General features: G+C 33.7%; 1 protein-coding gene across 1 annotated transcript in view; it reads left to right on the top strand.

Annotated features, from left to right (window-relative positions):
• The window catches only part of LOC125618340 (receptor tyrosine-protein kinase erbB-4-like), a 93,493-nt gene that overhangs the window by 71,455 nt on the left and 2,430 nt on the right, over positions 1-19,608 (top strand). The window contains exon 7 of the mRNA XM_048808986.1: positions 16,366-19,608. This exon is cut by the window's right edge and continues 2,430 nt beyond it. Coding sequence (XP_048664943.1) covers positions 16,366-16,626 — 261 coding nt within the window. The 3' untranslated portion in view covers positions 16,627-19,608. The remainder of the gene's footprint in view (positions 1-16,365) is intronic.

Genomic DNA, 19,608 nt, shown 5'->3' with positions numbered 1-19,608 from the left:
CCAAGTAGGTATGACAATGCTTAGTGGAAGGACTCGTGGAAATAAGACATTTTGCAGTGACGTTGCATGTAGATGACCTTGCTCAAGGACCAGGGCGGATTAGGGTGTTCCTGGTTTAGGATAATCGGGTTTAGGGCGTTCCAGGTTTAAGATTATTCCTGCTGGGAATAGGGCGTATCCTGCTGCCTGAGTTCCCCTTGAGTTCTCACGGGATTCAGACAGTATATTTTGGGAGATAGAAGCCCAGTGGAGGTGGATTTGGGCAGAGAACGTGGATTTCCCCAGAACGTGATTGTAGACGGCTGGTGTGAGTTCGGGAATAAAGAGTTGCTGTTTGAATCTACAAGCTGTGTGGTGGCTCGTGATTGTGTGCCCAGCCAGACTGCGGCAGTATATTATTGAATACTATTCATTTTGAATTTACTTTAGAAAATACAGCTGTTTTAAAATTATAGAAAGTAATTTATCAAGGGAAGATAATTTATTGTACTATCTTCTAAAAATCTTGGGAATATAAATAACTTATAAATGATATTTAAATACTCATGATTTAGTGATGTATTTAACTATAATTTCTATATACCATAGCTAATTCTGAAATTTTTTAAAAATCAAAATTTATTTCTTTCGATCTTTCCACCACCCAGTGGTACAATTTGAAAGTATTTTCTTTATTAGAAACATTAAATTACAATATTTCTTATTTGTGTTGAGACTACAAACAGGAAATTTAGGAAATGAAGGTTTTATTATATTGTGATAGGCAACTTTTAATTTTTAGATAAGACTGGATAATATTAAGTGCTCAGTAAATATTTGGTTTTTGATTAAATGAACTCCATTTATTAAACATTTCCTCTGAAATCACACTGTCAAATTTTAGCTTATAACCAGAATATCTTTAGGTATTTATTTTCAAAGGCATCTGTGTCATCCTAAAATGACTAAAGTATTTAAATATTTTCATCACATTTTCTAAATAAAATACATTAAACATGAAAAATATCTTAAGAAGCACCATAATTCCATACTGATATTGCAGATATTCTCAAGTATGTTGCTTCTTTAATCACACTTAACATTTAATTGCACAGTTTGTGCTTAAAAATCACTGAAATTGGTTCAGAGGAACTTTCAAATACTTGCTTTCTCTATGCTATACTTTTAAAAATTGAAATAAATTTCAGGTTGTGATGTTCCAGTACATGTTTTAACACATCTGTGAATTTTAATTTATATAAATTTCAATTAAATGCCTACAAAATGAAGAATTTTATTTTTATGAGTGGATTTTGCATACCATTAGAAGTTTGATGAATAATTAATCTGAATGTATGAATTATTTTACTTCCAACCTAAGAAACCTATGTTAGTATATTATCATAAATAAATTTTGGTTAATCGGATGAAAGAGTGAAGTAAAAATTCTTAAATGTAAAAGTACCACAGAAACGTTTTCTAATAATTTAACTTGTAAATTTTTCAATTCATAAAGCAACCCTATATTTAGTCATCTCCTGGTTATTCCATTTTCATTTAGTCTGATTCTTAAAGGAAAATGATGACCAAATAGACCTTTAAAATTAGCTAAAATTTATGTAAGAATTTCAGAAATTCTGGAAGTCATAATTCTTTCAAGGACCAAGAACAGAAAAGATTATAAAGTCACCAAAGAGCTTATTATATCCTCATATGTTGCTCTAGAATACCATCAAAGCAAAAACAATTTTAATAGAGTCCACAGTTGAAAGGCACTTTACCTATTCTTAGAAAGCTTCTCTGTACATATGTACAAAGGACAAGACATTATTAGACATTACATTGACCATTCAATATTGTAATTTCTTTTGCCCTTCTCAGAATTGTTTAGCAGAATGCTTAGAGTGTCTACTGAATACTATAACTTTTTTACTCTTTTTGTAGTTGCATAACATAATGGTCAAAGAGCAATTGTCACCCATGTAGAAGACAGAAGGTAGTGTAAACAAAGCAAAAGCCCAGAATGGCAAATGCTAGAAAGAAATTCAGAGTGTGTTTGTGGTGTGGGGGGATGGGGGCAGGGATGCAGCCATAGAGGTGAAGTGGACTATGAAAATAATAAAAAAAAAAAATCAGTGTGGGAATGATGGGGAGAGGTGGGGGGAGCAAGAGAAATGCCCAGAAGCAAATGCATATTGAAGGCAAATGCATCTTCCACTTCAGAGGAGGATTAGAATGAGTTAAACCATATTCAGAAAGAACATAAATGCATGTGTATCTCAGATTTTCATCATCCTAGAATTACTTATAATTTTCTGTTACCTATTGGGGGGCAATAACCTCCTCTAAGAAACCAGAAGTACTTAAAAGTGTTTGAAAAAACATGTCTGCCTTGGGCCAGCTGAGCATCTCTGATCTCTCTTTCCTCAGGATGTGGAGTCTGTGCTAGGATCCCAATGTCCACTCATGGACAGCAGTTTCCCAGCCCATCTCTTGGCTTCTAGACCCTTTTACTGTGATTTTTTTTTCCTAGGGACAGCACAATGATTTTGCTTTTTTGTTTTTTTTAATTATTTTTTATTTTTATTTTTGAAATGCTAGGAATTGTACCCAGGCCTCACACATGCTAGGCACTGTTCTGCCACTGAGTACTACTTCCTTTTTCCTTCCTTTCCTTTTTTTTCTTTTTCTTGAATTTGAGATAGTGTCTATTCAGATTACTAAGGCTGGACCTTATCTTGTGATCTTCTTGCTTTGGCCTTCCCAAGTGGCTGTGATTACAGGCATGGAAAATCCAAACATCAGTCTCCTATGTAACTCCTCTGAGCCCTATTACCACTCTGCCTTTCCACTTTATTCCTCACTGTGTTCCATCCATCCAGTACCATATGCTTCACAGAAGCTGATCCATTTGTATACCCCATGCCATACTTTGCCATTTTGAGAATTTTAGAAGGAAAAGAAACTAATTACACTGGATGATTTTTATATACTCAACATGTTCATATACTGTGTGAAATTATTGTTTACTCAAAGTGGACATTAATGCTTCAGTTCAGTGCACAAATTACCTGAGATTTTTCTCCCTATTGCACAGCCAGGAACACTCAGGGCAGACTCTAGAAAGGAATTGCAATCAGTATTTGCAACCTTTTCTCCTCAATATACCACCCTATTAATGTAATTTACTTCCTTTATTTGTAATGTTCTTCTCACCTACAAATATCCAAAGTCAGATTTTTCTTCTCAACCAATCTTTTTCTTGTTTTCCTGAATTCAGTATTTTCAGTTAAAATGTAATTTTCCTCTTCAATGAGTAATTATAGGAAAGGTACATCATAAATATTTATTATAATTATCAATGTTCATGACCTTTGCTTTAAACTGGTTTTGAAAGACTTCTAGGAGATTAGCTATGTAAGAATAGGATATATGCCTTTTTAATTTTTTTACCCTGGGATTTTATAAAGTATACCTCAATCAGTGTCAGAAATAAGCTAATGAATGAAGAAAAGAGTGGCTACTTTCCCTGAACATTTGTAATCTGAATACCGCTATTAATGATGTTACATGTATTGAAAATGAACTATAAAAATATACAAAAAATCAAAATATAATAAAAATCTATTGTTTGAAGTTGCTGAGATGTATAGTGGCCATGAATTGACCTTTTCCAGTGAAAGCATGACAGAAATCCAAGATACCTTTTCATGTCAAAAATATTGGCTAATTTTCCATGGCTATTTTCAAATATCAGATCAGCATTGGAGCTCTCTTGCCGAGATTCTTTATAAGGCAGTCCTTTTCCACTGCCACTCTCCCACCCCCGCACAGTGTGTGTCTAGACACAAAGCCACATCTTCCTTTGACTCATAGCCTCCTAAAGCAAAGACATTAACAGTGGGGGTCTTTCATACACTATATATCTTTCTTCAGGGTTTATTATGACTGCTTTTGCGTGAGTGGGTGGTAATATTATTTACTGCTACTATATTAAAAACACAAAAGAATAGATAACATTAAAACAGGTTTGTATGCATTATGATTACCTCTTCCAGGATGCCCTTGACATCAGGATCATCACAGAACATTAAAATAACACTAATATGAATATTTAATATAAGAACATATAAATCATGGTTTCATATTTAATATATCTGCTGCAAATAATTAAGTTCATTATAAAAGTAGAAGAGATAAGAAATAAATGAACAATAGGACAAAGGACTTCTTATATGAATTATTCTATATGAACATGAGATGAGCAAGTGAAAAATGGAAGACTTAATTAAAGTCACTTACTCTTTTATCTTGGATGAGTCATAAATAATACATACCTGCCTGCTTCATTACCAGAGGCATATTTGAGATATTTTGTTAGGTATAGAGGAAGGATTTCCTTAATTTTATTTAGTTGTTTGTTGTTACATGTCTTTAATATAAAGTCATTAATTAGCTGAGATTATTCTTGCAGATTAAAAACAGAAACAGTGTCTTCTTTTGAAGAAGAGCCGTTTCTAGGAAAACAGTATTGCATATTAATTTCCTAAATTATACAAAATAGTAAATAAGTAAGTTTCTAAGTGATTAAATAAGAGCAATTACCAAAATTACTAGATTCTTATCTAAGTCAATTTTAATTTTGCAAATTATTGATTGAACACTTCTAGAATCAATTCCTCCCATGCACCAATGAGAAGGAAGTTGGGGTAGTCTTAGTCCCTCCTGCAAAGGCTTTTTAGCATTTTATTATCAGAGGATTAATTTTAAGTAATTGAGTAAAATTGTGCTCACAGGATTCATCTAAAAAAGGATAGTTGGTGCCTTGTTAGAAGGTTGTTTTGAAAAGATCAATTAACTGAAATATCTAATTTATGATAATTCCTATTAGGACACAATGATAATGAACAAAATCTACTGAGTCTACCTAGTTACTTAATATCTCCCCAGGGGAAAGATGGTAGAAAATATCATGTCTGTGGATATAATAAGAACCAGATTTCAATCCCGGCTTGGCTCCCACAAATTTTAGGATTTTGGCAAATGCTTTTCCTTTTTAAACTTGTTTCCTCATCAGTAAATCATAATATCTGTTGGACAAGACTGACTTAAGAACTCAGGGAGTTCACATGTACAATGAACAGAAGTGTACCAGGCACATTCAACAGAAAAGTATTGGTTTGTTTTCTGCCGATGGGATTTCTAACCCTGTGGCTTTAGTAGAACCATAAGTAAGTTATTAAGTACAAAAAAGCTATAGGTAGACTAAAAAGAGAGTTTATAGTTAAATAACCCCTCTGGAAACTTATTTTAATAAAAAGGAAGAAATAAAGTCATAGACATTATTCCGATGCTAATTATTATTTTTACCTCCCTCACAGTAGAATCTAATATAGCCTGGAATGATTTACTCTGGTTCTAATATAGTTGTGTTTTCTTTCTTTATAGCTCATCACAGTATCTTCTTCCTAAGATCCACATGATAGCTTGTGGAGTTTCTTCTGTATTAGTCCCAACACCTCTGTTTTCCTCTCTGTAACATTGCTGAGATTAATCAGTAAGCTCTAAAGTATCTCTGCCCCAACTATGAGAATTCACTCCTGTCTCCTGATCTTTATTATGTTTTAACCCCTCTTGCTATTGACAGTCACTCCTGGTATTGTGGTTATTCTTTGATAAAGGACAAATCCATGTTCTCCTGGAAGTCCTCTTTCAACTCCACAGCTACTGTTGGCCGTCTCCCAGCTTTTCTTTATGTTGAAAACAGGAACAGATATTTCTAGTTCTCTCTGGGGTTAATAGGAAAAGTGCTGACTGGAAAACTATGTATTTGGATTTTTTTTTTTTTTTGGTCAATTTTCCTGCCTTGCATTCTTAATGTTTCCACTAGATTTCAAAAGATGAGAGTGATACCTTCACCTTACAGCTGCCAATGCTTCCAGATTCTCAGCCATGCCTTTACTGCTTGATGTAGTTCCTTTTAGATATAATTGGTTTAATGAAAAATGCAATAATAGCTAGCATTTTTATGTGTCTACTAGGTACTGTGCTAAATTCTTGACCTATAACATCATTTAGCTGTCACATGTATGTGTTAATTTCTAAATGAATTAAAAGTATCTACATCATTTAGATTAAACTATTATAGTATATCCAAACCAAAGATTTGGTAACAAACATCAATTTTTAATACATGTATAAAATCAAGGTAAGAATGTTTATGGACGACATTCACTTTCCAAATTTGTCCATGTGCCCCGAAGTATTGAATTGAAGACAATCTTGGGTCTTCATTTAGTTCTGGCAGGAAGGAACACCGTAATTGTATTAGTTTCCTGTGGCTGTTATAACAGATTAACTGAAAATGTGGTGCTTAAAACTTCACTGTTTTGGAGCTAAACGTGTGAACTTGGGGTACTGGGAGAGCTACGCTCCCTCCAGAAGCTCTAAGGAAAATCTGTTCTTGCCTCCTACAGCTACTAGTGCCTGCAGGTGAGCCTTGGCTTGTGGCTGCATCATACCAATTTCTGTCTCCTTCTTCAAATTGTTTTCTGTTGGTATCTGTGTCTAATTTACCTCTGCTTTTCTTTTATTAGGGTAATTATGATGGGTTTTAGGATTTGCCTGAATAATTAGGAATGGTCTCTTAATATCAAAATTCCTAATGTTGTCACATCTGCACAGACCCTTTTCCCAAATAAGGAATAGTCACAGGTTCCAGGGATTAGGATGCAGGCATATTTGGGGAGCCATTATCAGCCTACCACACAAAGATGGATAAGCAATATCTGCCATGGGCAGGAGCATGAGGCTGTTGGTGGCATGTAAAGAACATAATTGCCATCAGTGACCTATTCTGCTAATTTATAAGTGAGGGATTAAGAGGTTTGTCCAAGATGACTGCGTTAGAAAAACCCAGCTTGAAGTATGTGGCATGCTGAATTGGAGAAAGTGGAGGGAGTTTAACCAAGAGGTTTTCATAAAGGCATCAGAAGGCTGGGCATGGTGGCACACGCCTGTAATCCCAGCTACTCAAGAGACTGAATCAGGATTGTTTCAGGTGAGCCCAGACTATGTTATCCTGTCTCAAAAAGTAAGAAGGGCTGTGGATATAATGTACTGGTGCAGCACTCCTGATTCAGTTCCCAGTTACCTCCCATCCCAGATAAAATAAACTTATGGGCAGAATTCAGTAATACCAACGAAGTTTGTTGAAGTGCTCTAAGACTAGTAACAACACAGCTGAGCCTGAAAGAGCAAAGGGAAGTTTGCCCTGAATGAGAGCATCTCTGCCCTTTGGTAGAGGGTTGCATAAAAGTGTGGGAGTAGGGTGTGAGTACCAACATGACTCATTATCTTCTTCCTTTAGTGTTTTACTGTTGCTTTCATTAACAGATGGAAACAGGATATCAGATAGCCTGATGAAAGCCATGGGTTAAGGTGGCCTGCGGTGATTGTACATTTCAGTCTCTCTGGGCACATGGCAAGATATAGAAGGGTGGAGGTGGAACTAGAGAGACAAAGGAAAATACATAGGTCAATGTCACATTGGTGTCATAACTAGGAGCATGGTCTAAACTACTTTATTCCAAAATGGAGTGCAATTTTTACTATATGAACAAATTCAACAAATTTGAGTACAAGTAATGCTAAGGCTGTTTTTAATATAGCTGCCCAATAAATTCAAGATTTTTTGTATGTATAGCAAATACAGATGAGAGTTAATTTTTCAAAAAAATAGTTTTTTCTTTTTAACAATAGTGATGTGAAGCTGAACTTAAATAGGAATCAGAATAAGGGTACATAGAAGGGTGTATGTTTGAGCTACACTGGGATTAGCAGTTAATAGAAGTTGGCAAATTATTAGATATAGAGTGGAATGGAAAAGAATAGAAATGTTAATGCCAAATATGAATCCAAGATTTTTAAATGGAGTGTAAATATGTTTCTGCCATTTACAAAACCAAAAAAGTGTAGCAGGCAAGTTTAGATGGGGGATATTATTTACTTTTTGTCAAGTATTGGATATCCAGTAGTATTTATGTCAAGATGACCAGAAGGCATTTGAAATACACGTTGATTCCTGAGATGAAATAGGTGGGAAAGGGGGAATATAATAAAGATTCTGTTCATTTATTCATGAAATTATATTGCATCTGTCCTATGAACCATGTACTCTATGAGGATTCGGCGATAAACCAGTGAATATCATCAAACAATGCTACTACTTTTAGAGAAATCATTAGAAATTTCATGCATTTAACAGATTAGTATAACAAAATAGGATATATATTATAATATGAGAGGAATGCATGTTTAAAAATCTGTTAGTTCCTTCTCAGAAATGACAGTTGAAATTATAGGACTAGAGAAGCCTCAGAATGTGGGCACAGCACAGTTTTCATGTTAGAAGGGCACAGTGATTTTTAGATATGATGATAATGAATCTTGCATTCTATTTGGGGGGTAATGTTGTGATGCTTATATTGCTTCAAATTAATTAAATTATGATAAACCACAAAGTTTGACAATTGATTCCACATGTTTGAAACCTCCATCATAGTTCTTAAACTTGTAAAATAATTTCATCTCTGGGAGGTTGGAGAACAGTTATATATGGATGCAGGAGATTTCAGACTAAAGCAGAGAATATTAAAGGTGACAACATGGTTAGCATTTCCATATTTAAGGTATGAGAGGGTGAAGTGGGTGCTGATTCTCATAATATGAGTACTCAGAGAGTGAAGAATTAGGACAGAGTATCCTTCTAACCTCAGCCATACAGGGATTTTGAGTGAGATAAAACAATGCAAAAGGTCAAGAGAACTTAAGAATCAGAGAATAACCCTGTTGACTTTGTGAAAAGACATATTTGGTGACTTTTTCAAGAGTAGTTTGAAGAGTAAGAATGTAAGAAAGTGATAGAAAAAACAGATTCCTAAGGAACAAAGCCGTATAAAGTGAAGACATAGTCTAGGTGGGGTAGGAAATATTCCCAGCATAAAGGGAGAACAAAATTGAAGGAAATTTTCAATTTCAGAGTACTGGACACAAAAATATAATTATAGGTACAATGAGGGTTCCAATAAGAAGTAAAGATAAAATTATACTAAAGATAAACAATGATGAATAATTCAAGTGAATAGAATGGAATTGTGTCAAGAGTACATTTTACACAGTAAATATTTTAAAAGGTAGAGAGTATTTTTTTTTGTCCTTGTGGAGATTCAGAACAAAGTAAATTAAATAAGGAGTCAATAAGAAATTTAAAATTAAAATGAAGAGCTATTTTTGGAAGATCCAGACAGGATATTTGTATCAAATCCCCATGAATCTGTGCTTTTCTCCAATAATATTCAAAATTTAGAAAGTGAAGGTGAAGAGAGTTGTCTTCAGCCAGTTAGCAAAATGAAAATATCAAGAGGAGAAATGACATGATGATGGCAAGTATGTTTCTATAACACTAACTTTGGGGATCAGCATATAATAGAGGCAAATGAAGAAAATCAGAAAAGTATTTATAAAGCATGAAAATATGTGGGAATAAATCTACTTCCCATCGCTGCAAAACCCTACCCACATTTTCAGGCTCACCTCATGCCACCATAGCCCTTGCTAAACTCTAAGCTCATGAGTTGTCTTATAGGTTCCAAAATACATCAGCTCTTGGCTTGCCTTGAATGCTCTTCCCTAGTATTTGTGTATCCAACTTCTCATAAATCAGGTCTCAGAACATGTTTTCTTAACTTACCCTTATCTAAAGTCACTCTGTAACTATCTGTTTATAATCTATCACAACACCCTGTTTTCTCCATGTCCCTTAATATAATTTATAATTGTTTATACATATTTTTTTTATTCCCTGTTTATCAGTTGCTTCTCCCAGTAAAACAGAAGCTCCCCATGGACAGAGATGACATTGTAGACAAAGTGTCAATCACATTCCCAGATGAACAGCAGGATCTCAATAAATATTTTAAGTGAATCAACATGTAACTAAAGGAATAGAAAAATAAAATAACCATGAAGAAAAATTCAGTGTAACCTTGGTCAGGAGGAAGGGAGACAACACAGACAGAAAGTAGAATTCCACCTTACATAGTGAAGACCTTCAATAAGGTCTTTATGGAGTGGTATGTTGAATAGTGACTAAATCTAACACCTGGACACTTAATGGGTGAATGATATAGAATGAAGATGGAAAACGATTGGCTCCAATGATGGGAAGGAACTTAATCTTGATTGTTGGATGTCTACAAAAATGTTAGCAGGGATTAGAAGGGCATATTAAGGCTACTGCATGAAGTGGACCAATTTAAACTGAGACCATATTAACTGCTGCCCACCTAATTGCACAAGTAAATTATTATTTATTTTAGACATGAAGGAACAGATGCAGATTTCATTTATTTTATTATCTGTGTACCATCTGTAGCAAAATAGGTTTGTAAAACACTATTATGGACCAGTAATTTTATTTCATTTTTCATCATTGTGCTTATCATTATCTTCTAAGTGTTCTTCATTACCATCATCCTTACTATCAGGTTGGCATTTGTCTTGAGTATTTGCGAATCTGTTGATGATTGCATTATACAGTTTTATATGCCTACATTAACTGTCTATCTTTTCTTTTTCTCTATCCTGCTTTTCATTGTCTTATCCCTAATGCAATGAGATTTTCTCCATTTTCAGCTGAAGGGTATTGAATTAATGGTCCATAGACAGGAAAACACTGAAAGTTTGGCTGAAGTTAACATTTTTAAAACAAAGAACACATAAGTTTTCACTGACCATATATATTTTTTTTCTTTTTGTAAAATCACTAACCAACATGAATGAGAAAACAAGTTTAAGTGGTAAGGGATAAATCTATGATGACTGGGAAAAATAGAACCTTAATGTGAAAAATAGTATTGCTTACTTTTATTATTGTGCAGAAATGTATTACCTTTGGACAGAAATAGAGATATAAATAGCATATGGCTAGAGAGTAATGGCATACATGTTTCAGACTTTTTTGTCTGTACCCTGGTAGTCCCATGGTAGTTTAGAAAAATGTCCGTATTCAAACCAGATCTCATTATAAAGAAATATGTTCTTGTTTCAGATTTCCAGTGTAGCACCTGTTACATTCTTCTCTTTTGTCCTATGAGAAAACTCTCTAACTCACATATAAGAAATAATTTTATTCAGGGAAAGGAAAAACAGAGAAAAATTTTATTTCAGGAAAAATAGGTGACATACATGACAAGTTGTATTTATTCCATTGGCCTTTGGTGACATTTTCTAGTAATAGCAACAAAGATCCAAAATTGCTTCTGTAGGCCCACACAGAGATAAGAAACAGAGGACATTATTAATTTTAACACAGAGTAAATTATTGAGACCAAACACTCCATGATTAAAATATTGGGATTTTTTTCCCTTTCCATCCCACTCATCACTCTAAATGATCCTCATTCCCTTTCCTTAATCTTTTCCCCCATCCTCTAAAAAGCCATCTGCTATTTCCTTTATGAAAAAAATAAAACCTACAATTAGTGTATTGTTCATCTTTTCTTTCTCAAAAAAAAAAGAGAACTATTATGCAAATACTCTACAATTTGGTTTCAAATACTCTTTGTAGTGTGATGAGCAATTTTCCTTAATACAAACCCAGCTTTTTTGCCAGGACTTACTAATAGATTTTTTTTAAGGGAACTTTCACTTTTCACATGAAAAGTCCTCTAATGTAAACTTCTCAAATGCATATTTAGAATGGAATTACCATTGCTCTTTGAATTGTAGGAGGAAAAAATAATCATTTTATATATTTAATTCTAAAAGCAAAGGCAAAAATAACCTCAACATTTTTCTTCTACCTTAAATGTCATTGTTTTCTTTACATCAGGAAATGGCCTATACCAAATATAACTTTCAGCAAATCAGAAAAAAATGTTTATTACTTTTTTTTTTGGAATTATGTGTAATTGATGGCAGTTTATCTGTTAGCACACATTCATTGTTTGATTTTAGCTGCTCATCAGGGACTAAAGCACATTTTGACCTAATTCATTCCGGGTATGGCTAATTCTAAGTGTATGAAGCCGCCTTGTTAACAGTGTAAGGTGCTGACGGAACTGAAGTAAAAATGACAATACTTTACCCTTGAAGTAATGCAGAGCTAACACTCAGAAATTCTAAGTTTTAAAACTGATTTGCTACCTACTAGTGATCTAACCAGGAATCCCATTGATCCTGTTGCCTCATTTTGCAACTGAGAGTGTCCACCTCTTTCAATTGCTTCCCAGGTTTATACTAAGGATCAAATAACTGCTGTATTTCCCTGCTTTTGCCATGGATTGTGGAGACACACAGGAGATTGAGATGTACCAGAGGTTCTCAAAGTTTCATGCTCCCTACACTAGCTTTAGCTGGGGAGTTTACTGTAAAAGCAGATTCCCAAATTCTATGTCTAAATCTGATTACCTGGGTATGGTGTCAGGAAAGCTACGCGAGTAATGATAAACCTAGATGATTCTTATATGAATGAAAAACTGAGGGCCATAAGAGACAGAATATAGTCAGTATGAGTTTAATTTGATCAGATACCTAACATTTAGTATCTAACTATCTAGTATATAATTAATTATGATACTTAACCCAATTAGATGTTTTGTTCATTTTTTTGTATGTGTATGTTTTATATGTGGGCATATTAAAATTCAGTGAAGGAACTCTCTAGTTACACTAAGAGTACAAGCAGCTATTATTAGAGTAATTATTTAATTTGGCTAGCATTCATATCCATACTCATAACATGCACATATATACTTGTATCTGTACTCTCTTTATAACTGTACTGCTTTGCTTTATTTCAAATATTTAATGAAATATACAGTGAGTGAGACCAAAATCTTTGCAACCTAGTGGATGCAGATAGTCCACATGAATTCTGTGACTATTCTGGTTCCCTGGGGCAGCTAAGGAAGGGGAAACTGAAAGACTTTTCTACTTGGAAAACAGTGATTTCAACTTCTGCCACAAAGGATCAGAAACAAAAAGTCCTTTGAGACTGGGTGATACCACCTTATCAGCTTATTTCTTCTGTTTGGCCTGGGTCACTCCTTCCTCTGAGCATGTTCTTATGCTGCCCCTTTCTTCTTTTCTCAAAAAGTCAACTGTTAGACCTCACATGAAACCTTGGCTAGATCCAGGAAATCCACACACTTCTTGAGACACACCCCATAGCTGTGAATTACCTTTAGACACAGCTGAGCTCAACACCACTAAAATAGTAGCAGAGGTTAGAAGTGGCAATGTCCTCCCAAATCATTTTAAGATGACAATTTTCAAGTCCATTACTTTTACATGGGTAATGATGGAAAAACTTGTGCTCTGCCTACCCTCCTCTTCCTTTCCTACCCCCATTTTCTATGACCCAAAGCAAACACTGTCTACTTGCATGATATTTTTTTTCTGTTACTTTCTTCCATATGTCTAAATATGCTTAGACTCTCAACTCTTAATTTTCAGGTTTATACATTATTTAACAGTTTCTCACTATCAACACAGGAATGTGCTTTTCATCCCCTTCCTATCACCTCCTTGCAAAAGTATGCTTCCCTTTTTTCAAGTATAGTACTATGATTTCTACTTATATCGATATTCTGTGCTTGTATTATTATGATTATTTCACTATTTCAGCTATGCTGTGTGGTGAATGTGTTTTCTGGAGCATACATTTGTCTTTTCTTCAAATTCATTTCTTCTTTTTACTTAAGATTAGTTTTCTGAGTATCTATCACTAATTTGACCTTGAACACTGGTTAGAAAAAATAAATGCCCTCTTACTATATTTTCAACTCTTTATATATTCTGTCAAACACAACTTTGTAGGTTGGATTTCCAGGGTATTATATCCTGTCACAATCTAGTTGGACTGCTATCTCAGTCTGCTCTACAGCATTTATTCAGGAATACTCCTTTACCATCATTCTTGATTTCTAAATCTCATGTTAAATCCTTGTTTACTCCATTTAGCAGACTCTTTTAAATCTCTCCCCACCATTGATGAGCACATTTAGCAGAGCAGTAAAAGCAGGGAAGGTAAATTTTTAAAGGTCTGGCATGTCTGGACATATCTATGATATCCACTCACTTGGTTGACATTTTGCTGAGAACAGAATTCTAGGTTTAAACAAAACTTTCAGAATTTTGAAGTAACAGATCCATTTAGGAGAAGGAACCCATGGGCGGTCTATATTTTCATCTTATATGAATTTACAGTCTGTTTTCCCCAGAATACTTGTCTTTCCGTTGTGTCTGACATCCACAGTCCACAATCCTTTCAGTTTAGAGCTTTCCAAAAGGTGGAGACAGAGCCCTGTAATCTAAGTGGTTCCTAAGTGTATTTTGAAGCAATTCTGATGAAATTGGTCCTTCTCCCATCATCAATAGAGATGTGTATGCTAATACACGGGAACCTTTGTTGGTGCCCACCACTGGATTGCATCTTAGTTTTCTCCTCCTGCTCAGTGAGGCTTCTGACTTCTTAAGTTTGCTACGTCAGTTGCCGTGAGTCAACCACTGTCTACTTTTATTGTTCTACTCTATTGTCTCCACTCTATTATTATGTTTTTATTAATTCCTTTATTCTCAATATAGTAAAATTGAGAGGCAATGGAAGCAATTCATGTATTAAACCTGCCAGGCCATCTTAAACAGAAACTCAACAGAGCACTCAGTCCTTATTTATTTATTTATTTATTTTTTTAAAAAAAGCTACAGAACATGTTTAAGAATAACACAGAGAGGGGGCTGGGATGTGACTCAGTGATAGAGTGCTTGCCTAGCAGGTTCAATCCACAGCACTGAAAAAAAAAAAGAATGATACAATGAACTTTCAGTACCTGCATATAGATAAACTGATGTCAAATTACCATGTATGTACAACCCCCTATGGGTATGTTTGTGAATGCTTACGGATTTGTATAACAAAAACACAAATCAATACATACACATATTCCAAATCTCTCTTTCCCTCCCTCTTTATTGCTCATTTTCTTTTTTTCCTTCTCTCAGAGGAAACCATTTAAAAGAAAATTGCAGACATAAAATACTTTGTTCATACTATTTCAGGATCTCCTAGAATCAAAGAAAATTCTTCCATATATCCATAATACTTTTATCATTCTTCAGAATTTAATACTGGCATAGTATTTACATAATAGATAGTACCTATTCACATATTTCCCCAATTTTCAGAATAATATTCTCTGTAGTGTGCGTTTTTTCTTCTAATTCAGGAATCAATCAAAGACTTAGCATTGCCTTGTCTTTATAATGGATTTTAGCTTGAATATCCTTTTTGTATCTCTCATATGACATTTTTAATGAGTTCAGACCAGTTCCTTTCTAAAATATGGATTTGTTTATTTATTCCTTATTATTAGATTCAAATTAATATTATTGTCAAGAATATTATGTAGGTGAAATTATGTGGCCTTATATGAACAAAATTTCATTATTGTTTTCAAAAATTATTTTATTACTTAAAAGCACAAATCAAATCAAAGCAACGTGTATTAACATATCCCTTCTGGTAATATGTGTTTCAAATTATCCCCAAAATGCTTATAATAACTTTTGATTGGAGGCAAACTTTAGGATACTCTAAGTAACCATCATATGTACACTTTTTATTTCCATTAACGAAAGTTGTCTTTTGGTTATGATCAACAAATTAGAACTTTTTCTCAATTCATGAAATAAGAAATTTGAGTATACAGATTTTTATAGTACCATGTAGCTCTCAAATTTTATGAATCTATGATTAAGAATCACTTGTAATTTTGAAAAGAAAATAAATTTCAGTAAAGATTATGGATCAAAATGTATTATTCAAATGTTTAATATTGTATATAAATTGGGTATTTTGTAATATATATGTTTACATATTTACTATTTGTACATTTTACCATCTTAAGGCTGACCAACTCTACACTAATAAAAGATGTCTTAAAATTGGGTTGTGTTTCTCTATCTGCAGATGGCTGCATTTGTATAGATTATTGTACCTTAGAATGAAGGTCAAGAATTAAAAACCCATGGCCTAAGTTGGGATTCACTTTAATGTACTTGGTAGTAATAAAATATTATTCATACTACAAAAGAGAACACATTGATATTAATTTTATAGATACTTATTCTATAACCACTTACATTTTACTGAGTATATAGGCTTTGTTTTTATTTAAATCACTTTAATACTAATTGCAATAATATCTTTTCATTTGTAATTGAGTATATTTTCAAAAACATTATCAGCATCATCAGAACAATGTAACCATAAGTGCTTGAAATTTTGAGTTGAAATAAAGGTATTTTTTTTTCTTATTACAGGAAGCTCTGATCATGGCCAGCATGGACCATCCACACCTAGTCCGCCTATTGGGTGTGTGTCTAAGCCCAACCATCCAGCTGGTTACCCAGCTGATGCCCCACGGCTGCCTGCTGGAATATGTCCATGAACACAAGGATAACATTGGATCACAGCTGCTGCTGAACTGGTGTGTCCAGATAGCTAAGGTAAGTGCCGTCACTTCCTATGGAAATGACACTTCTCTGTTTATATCTCCTAATCTGGAACAGTTTGGATATTGAAAACATGTCAGGTCTTTCAAACCATTAAAACAAACCAAAATTTATTTTCCATATATTAAAGATGCATTATAAGGTGGTACCTGCATGCCAAACACAGATGAGTCACATGATCTACTCACATGTTTGGATTATCATACTGTGTCATTTATGTTATATTGAGAGGCCAAAATAAAAAGCTTGCTAGTCAGAGGGAAAAATTACCGTACTGGATTTCTTTGATTTTTTGTTTGTTCTAGTATAGTTAACAAACAAAATTAAGAAAGAAAAGATTGGATGTTCAAGTTGTTCCATTTTAGCTGATTTTATTACAATATATGGTAGAATTGTCAATAACCATGAATGATACAACGCTAAATATTTTCTTAACCCTTTGGGAAGTCTTCAGCTGGTCTTTAGTGGTTAACTTCACACAAGAGCTCAGGCATGTAGCGTACATAAGGGGAGTGAGCTTGATAATGGGGGAGGTAGCTCTGTGGTGAACCAGAGAATAACTACTGCCCTTGGGAAACCTATGATTTGGAGAACATTGCCAGTTATCAGATCTTATTTTTTAAGAGGGCCTATAGTTCCAGATTTGTACATGAATTCTTCAAATTTAAATGTTAGCTCTAACTTCAGAAGCACTCTAGGAACATGCAAAGCATTTACAACCATATTCCACAAAGGTATACACATTTTCTTATTAAAAAAATATCTATGTATGATTTATTGTACTAGAAACTTTCTTGAAGAAAATTATCTTTCCTAAAAAATAGGGAATGTGATAAATTTAAATTCACTATATTAACTCTTAATTTACTCAAAATATTTGATGTTTTATAGATTTTATAGACATATTACTCTTCATACTTATCAATGGCAAAATATTAATTTACTGGTCTTTCCCTATTTCTTTTTGTAATCTAAGAATGAATAAAAGTCCATTACCAAAAGCAGAAATTTGAGACAATTCTTACAAATGCAAACCTCAGAATTACTTGAGAGAAAAGCCTAGCTTAGTTTTATATACGGTAAGGTTCAATTTAGTTTCCTTAAGGACTATGTATTATAATTTTGTGTTTATTCTCAAATCATCCTAGTACTATAAATAAAAACATAGCTAAGATTTAAATTTATTAGCTCTCTCTGTATTTCCTGCTGTGTTCTCCACAATTTAAGTTTTGTCTTTAGGAATCCATGGCATTAATATATCATTTATACATCACTATATACTCTAATGATAGAAACTACTTTTAGTGCCTGGAGTAACCACACAGTTTTATACTGTTTTTCTCTCTGCTTGAAGTTCTTTTCTTATATCTTCTTGATTCACACAGCATGGTCTTATTCATCCATCAACACTGATTGGTCTTCTTCTCTGCCAAGCCCTCCCTATTCAACATTTTCTCCAGAAAAATGTGATTACTTTCTCTTCTATATTAATGTTGATCATTGGCATTTTGAACACATTTCTGTTATTTAAATGCTTTACTATGTTTTTATAAATCTCTTTGATTTTTTATGGAAAACTTGTTTAATCATTAATCCTTCAACAAATACTTGAAGGCACTTATATAATATTGTGCTGACTTACTAAAGGAGGAACATATAGGTAAATAACAGACTTGGGTCTGATTCTCTCTGCACATCCTAATAGGCTGAATATTCAAGATGAAGTATACAGTTATATACCATCTGGAAGAAAAATAATTATAGGGTAGACTTAAGAGAAGGCCCAATAAGTTTTGAGGTAGAAAACTGGCTATGGGAAGAATTACTTAGAGGGAAGATTACAGGGAACCCTACTTAAGGTAAGCAGGTAAGTTATAATCCAATGGGACAATTTTAGAAGTGAAAGGGGACTCTGTTACTAGTCACATCAGGACAACTGGCACAGAAAGATCCTAAATAGAATGGAATATGTGATTACCCTGTATGGCATAGAAAGTTTGGGTTTTACATTAAGTTCAGTAGGTAGTTATGAAATATTTTAACATGGAGTTGACAAAATTTATGGTCTAAAGAGATCATGGGCTTATATATAGAGATTATTTGAAGTCAATAAAGAATGGAAATGAGGATTCCAATGCAGACTCTGGGAGCAATGCAAACAAAGAGAAATAGATGGAATGAAGAGATATTTTTGTGTAAAAACCCAAGTTGAATGATTATTAATTACATGTGGTACAGGACAAAGACGAGTATGGAGGGTGCCATTTCCTGAGATGGGGAAGGATGAGAGATGAATGTGTTTAGAGGATAATCAAGTGTTCAGTTATAGTCATAGCACATTAGAAAAAAAATTGCAGTACATGGATCTAGAAACGTCAAATAATCAAAGTTGTTCAGATTTAGGAGTTACAGGTATTTAAATGTAAGGAAATATGAGGCTACCCCATGGCTAAGTCTGATTCTTAAATCTATTCTTAAATCTATTCCTAAAATTTGAGTCTTATATGTAGTATTCATTAAAGCAATACTTAACTCATACCTTAACTAATAAAAAACAAAAACTACCCTGAAGGAGAGTGTCCTTTCTTTATCTTTTTCCCTTGTTTAGGGATGGAGTTGTATAGTGGAAGCAGCATTAGGGTCAGAAAGACATACCTTCATTATTATGTTGGTGCCTACTTTGCAGTTTTGTGAGTTTGATTGTCATCCAAACTCTCTGAATCCTTTTTTTCCATGTATGTAATATAGTTAATAAATTTTATATTTTCTAATCTTCAAAATCAACAGATCTGGGCTGGGGCTGTAGCTCAGTGCAGAGCACTTGCCTTGCCACATTATGCATAGTATTTGCATATAACCTGTAAATATTCTTCCATATTTATTAAGTCACTTCCAAATTACTTATAATACCTAATACAATGCAAATACTTTGTAAATCATAATTATACTGTGATGTCTAGAGAATAGCGATTAGAAAAAAATACTAGATATGTTATGATATGATATTTTTATATATAAATATATATATATATATATATATATATATATATA

This window comes from Marmota marmota, unplaced genomic scaffold (assembly GCF_001458135.2).
Source record: "Marmota marmota marmota unplaced genomic scaffold, marMar, whole genome shotgun sequence".
Lineage (NCBI taxonomy): Eukaryota > Metazoa > Chordata > Mammalia > Rodentia > Sciuridae > Marmota > Marmota marmota.
Note: the sequence above shows the minus strand (reverse complement) of the source record. Positions and strands in the feature narration are given on the sequence as shown.